General features: G+C 37.2%; 1 protein-coding gene across 10 annotated transcripts in view; it reads right to left on the bottom strand.

Moving 5' to 3' along the window:
* Positions 1-4,216, bottom strand: part of ABCG2 (ATP-binding cassette, sub-family G (WHITE), member 2 (Junior blood group)) — a 128,901-nt gene that overhangs the window by 1,508 nt on the left and 123,177 nt on the right. For all 10 annotated transcript variants that reach the window (XM_010860185.1, XM_010860186.1, XM_010860188.1 and 7 more), the window contains 2 exons: positions 2,141-2,230; positions 1,227-1,309 (listed from right to left, as the gene is read on the bottom strand). In XM_010860185.1, the coding sequence (XP_010858487.1) occupies positions 1,227-1,309; positions 2,141-2,230 (173 nt within the window). The remainder of the gene's footprint in view (positions 1-1,226; positions 1,310-2,140; positions 2,231-4,216) is intronic.

Genomic DNA, 4,216 nt, shown 5'->3' with positions numbered 1-4,216 from the left:
CACAACCATAATTATTACCTGATTCCATTTTTCTGCTACTCTGGGAATTTAGCAGATTGAAAAAAAAAAAATGTTATACTCATATCAAAAGAAAGGGAGTAGGCAGGATAAGGAAAGCTTCTCTTCATAGAGGTTTTCTGGCAATACTTCTAAATAGCAATTTGTCCTATTATTAAGAATTACTTCTAACCCACTTGAATATTCATGAGATTTAGGATACCAGCATTCTCTTTTCTCTCATTAATTAATATATCAAAATCAAACCATTAACAACAATCATCAAAAGGAAATGTTACTTAACTTTAAAATAATGCCTTTATTTCTATTAAAATCTGTTTTTCTTATTATACTGAAAAAATGAGATTCCCTTCTCAAGCTTACTGAAATATATGTTCCTTTCTTTAGAGGAAACATCCTTCAGTAGGGAGAATTCCAAGTCAGTCAAAAAAAAAAAAAAAGGTTGTGCAGACTTTGATTCCATGTTGTCTCCTGGATACAGGAGGAAGAGGCAAGAGCCAGACTGGGGCAGGAAAATGTTCCCTCCCACTCCTAATGCCGTTTTAGCTCTTACTACTAGCCATGGGTTGGGTTTCCCTGGTGGCTCAGATGGTAAAGAATCCACATGCAATGCAGGAAACCTGGGTTTGATCCCTGGGTCAGAAAGATCCTCTGGAGAAGTGAATGGCTACCCACTCCAGTATTCTTGCCTAGAGAATTCCATGGACAGAGAAACCTGGCAGGCTACAGTCCATGGGATCACAAAGAGTCAGACACGACTGAGCAACTAACTCTTTCACCCTGGCCGTGGGTTGAGCTCACAGGAATCCTAAATTCATGGGTCTATACACTTCATATAATCCATACAGTTCCAGTACTGTTAAGGCTTGATAAAAATACCAAAGCAGCTCTCATTTCAAACTCAAATGTTCTGAAAAATAGAAATCCAAACCCACAATCCAAACTGCAAAAGGATCTTTTAAAAGACCCCAAACAAATAAGTAACACATAAGAAATGGTTCTCCAAGTAAAATACAATTTTGACCTAAATAGAATACCCAGGAGTTGTAGAGCACTTTCTCATGCATTAGTGGATAACTCACTTTATAAATGAGAATACTTAGACTCAGAGAAGTCAGTGTCTGTGAAAGGATTCCTCAGCCCAGTAGTATTTCTGTATCATACCACAACAGTAAGCAAAGCCACTGTGACACTGAACGCAAACTTACATGGCATAGCTACAGGTATTGTTTGTTGTTACATTGAGTCCTGGGCAGAAGTTTTGTCCCAAAAATTCATTATGCTGCAAAGCCTATAACATAAGTGGGAGCAGGATAAAGAAAATAGTTTTAAATGTCAAAAGGTTTCCAAAGAATTATTACAATTATGTCCACTAAGTTTAATCTCTGTTGTTATCTCTAAAAACAAAGTTTCACATTCACAGTCTTTGTCATACCAAAGCAACTAAAATTATTTTTCCTGGCAATCAAGAGGCCTAGGGCTGGGATTTGGGGCTCTGATACAAAAACCAAGAAGACAGATCTCTGGCTATATTATTCCATAGCTCTTTCCTTCTTTTCTCCCCATTTTTATAACCCCATAGTACTATAATTAAAATGATACAGTGATACTCAATGACTATTGTTAATTTATAGTAACAATCTTTGTATTTTTCTTGTTTGTTCTCATCAAAATCAGTTATAATTCTTAGGAGTTAGAAATTTAATTTTACTATTTTAAGGCACATTTTTCTCTGGAGTTGATTAGCTTTCTAAAATCAATAGTAGCTGTGAGTATGACATGGTTTTTATTCTAATTTCCCTTTCAATTTAAAATACGTATTCTAGGCCTTCATCTTCTCATTAATTTCTTTGATGAACTGAAACACTGTATTTTTTTATATCAATTAGTCAATCTTTGTCCGTAACTATGAGTTATCTCCCAATCCTTCAGCTCCCTCAGACAACAAGGTGACTAGAGAAATCCCAGGTGATTATCAACTTGACCCAAGGCTTAATAGGAAACTCTCCTTCATTGTCCTAAAACTTGCACAGCTCATGGCCAAGGACATGAGAGGCTTTATTCTGGCTGTTTCCAGCATGGGGACAATGAACCAGCACGGTGACAGATAAGGAGAACATACCGCATAGCCGTATCGAGGAATGCTCAAGTATTGAAGCCATGACAACCAAGGCACAACGGTTTTGAGATTTACCAACAGCCCTGAAAATATCTACAAAAAACAAATACCAAGAATCAGATCTGGTGCCATCTAGCAAATAGCCTCTTTAAGTCCCTGACAGTCTCGTGAATACTGCTAAGGACAACTCTTCTTTGAAATTCTTTCCACTACTCTGAAGACTTACCCTATCCTCTTTGTATGTGTATATCTCTCTGGAGCTGAGGATGTTTAGGGATCTAAATATATTTATAATATACATTTTATTTAATTGGGAGATTTCTAATTGTTGAAGCTTTTACTTTCTCTGTAACTGCACACATTGGAAAGTGAATAGTACTGATTTGCAATGATACAACCAACTATATATTCCCACCAATAAACACACCTGAATGTATCCTGAGCACCTCACGCCCCGATTTCTGTAACACAGTAATATTTGTTATTTACAAGGGTTTACATTCTATCTCTGTATGACTTTAGGAATAATTTTGGGTAGTGTTCACATGCTTAAAATAACCCAAAGGCTGGAACTGGTACACAGCATAATGTGGTAAAGCACAGCATAAAATATGGTCAATTCCTTCATTTAAAGCTGCAAAAAGGAGCATTACAATGAAGATTCCAGAAATGACCGCTTCAGCAAGAGATGGGTACATGAGAAAATCTTCACATAAAACACTTTCTAACTGGCACAAGGTATGCTGAGATGGACATAACAATGACAATGTTCCTGGTGTGACCACATAGCTTTGAACTTGACCTAACTAAGTGCTTAATGCATAACACACAATATCTGGGTGAAATATAGTCTTATGACTAGTTTCTAAAGTTTTATATATAATACAAATCCTTAAATAATAACAAATCAAAGTAATATATAAAATAAAACATTTTAATTTTGAAGAACACCTTATGTATTATTTTACACTATAGAAAACATATATAATGTTGCCCATTTTCTCAATAATGGTTAGATTGGCAGTTTTCAAACTCAATAATGGAAGAATTAAACTTTGGCAAGAGTTTGTGCTAATACCTACCTTTTAAAGACATGTACTGCTACTCTACCAGATATGGCATGTGTATGAAGTAAAGAGGCTACACGTTTCTGTTTATTTGATGTTTGTGGCGGAAAGTAGTAACTGGTTCCTTTCATCTACTGATTCATCTTTGTGTGTGCAAAATGTAGGGCCATGTAGGTTAGGATTAAGTAACTATTTTCAAAAGGTAAAGAGAAATATATTGATATAAAGAAATGTCAGGAACCCAGAAAGGAGAGGTCCTAGTACTGGAATTTTTCAGTATTTTTAAAACACTCCTTTTCAAAATATAGGAGGGGCCCAAGACAGACCCATGCACATGTTGCTCTATTTTCATGGAACTTAGGTTTCCCCCTGGAGAGCAGTAGATCCAACTAAACCATCTCAGCTGCCGATTAAACAAGCCAGCACTTCTCTCCCACCAGCAGGAAAGTCAGACAAAGGACCTGTCATTTTAACAGTTTTTTAAAATTTTAAAAATAAAAATTTTTTGGGTTTTCAAACTTTCAATTTATTGAGCTTTGATGGTATATCACCAAGAGGCCTCTTTTTAAAGCTCATCAGTAACAATACATTGACTAAGGTTCTAATAACTGTATTAGACCAGTAGCAAAACTAGCTGGGTGACATCAAGAAAAAGCTGATACATTCTCTAATCAGATCAGATCACTCGCTCAGTGGTATCCGACTCTTTGCGACCCCATGAATAGCGGCACGCCAGGCCTCCCTGTCCATCACCAACTCCCAGAGTTCACTCAGACTCACGTCCATTGAGTCAGTGATGCCATCCAGCCATCTCATCCTCTGTCGTCCCCTTCTCCTCTTGCCCCCAATCCCTCCCAGCATCAGAGTCTTTTCCAATGAGTCAACTCTTCGCATGAGGTGGCCAAAGTACTGGAGTTTCAGCTTTAGCATCATTCCTTCCAAAGAAATCCCAGGGCTGATCTTCAGAATGGACTGGTTGGATCTCCTTGCAGTCCAAGGGACTCTCACTGTC

The sequence above is a fragment of the Bison bison genome, unplaced genomic scaffold (genome assembly GCF_000754665.1).
Source record: "Bison bison bison isolate TAMUID 2011002044 unplaced genomic scaffold, Bison_UMD1.0 scf7180017864464, whole genome shotgun sequence".
Lineage (NCBI taxonomy): Eukaryota > Metazoa > Chordata > Mammalia > Artiodactyla > Bovidae > Bison > Bison bison.
Note: the sequence above shows the minus strand (reverse complement) of the source record. Positions and strands in the feature narration are given on the sequence as shown.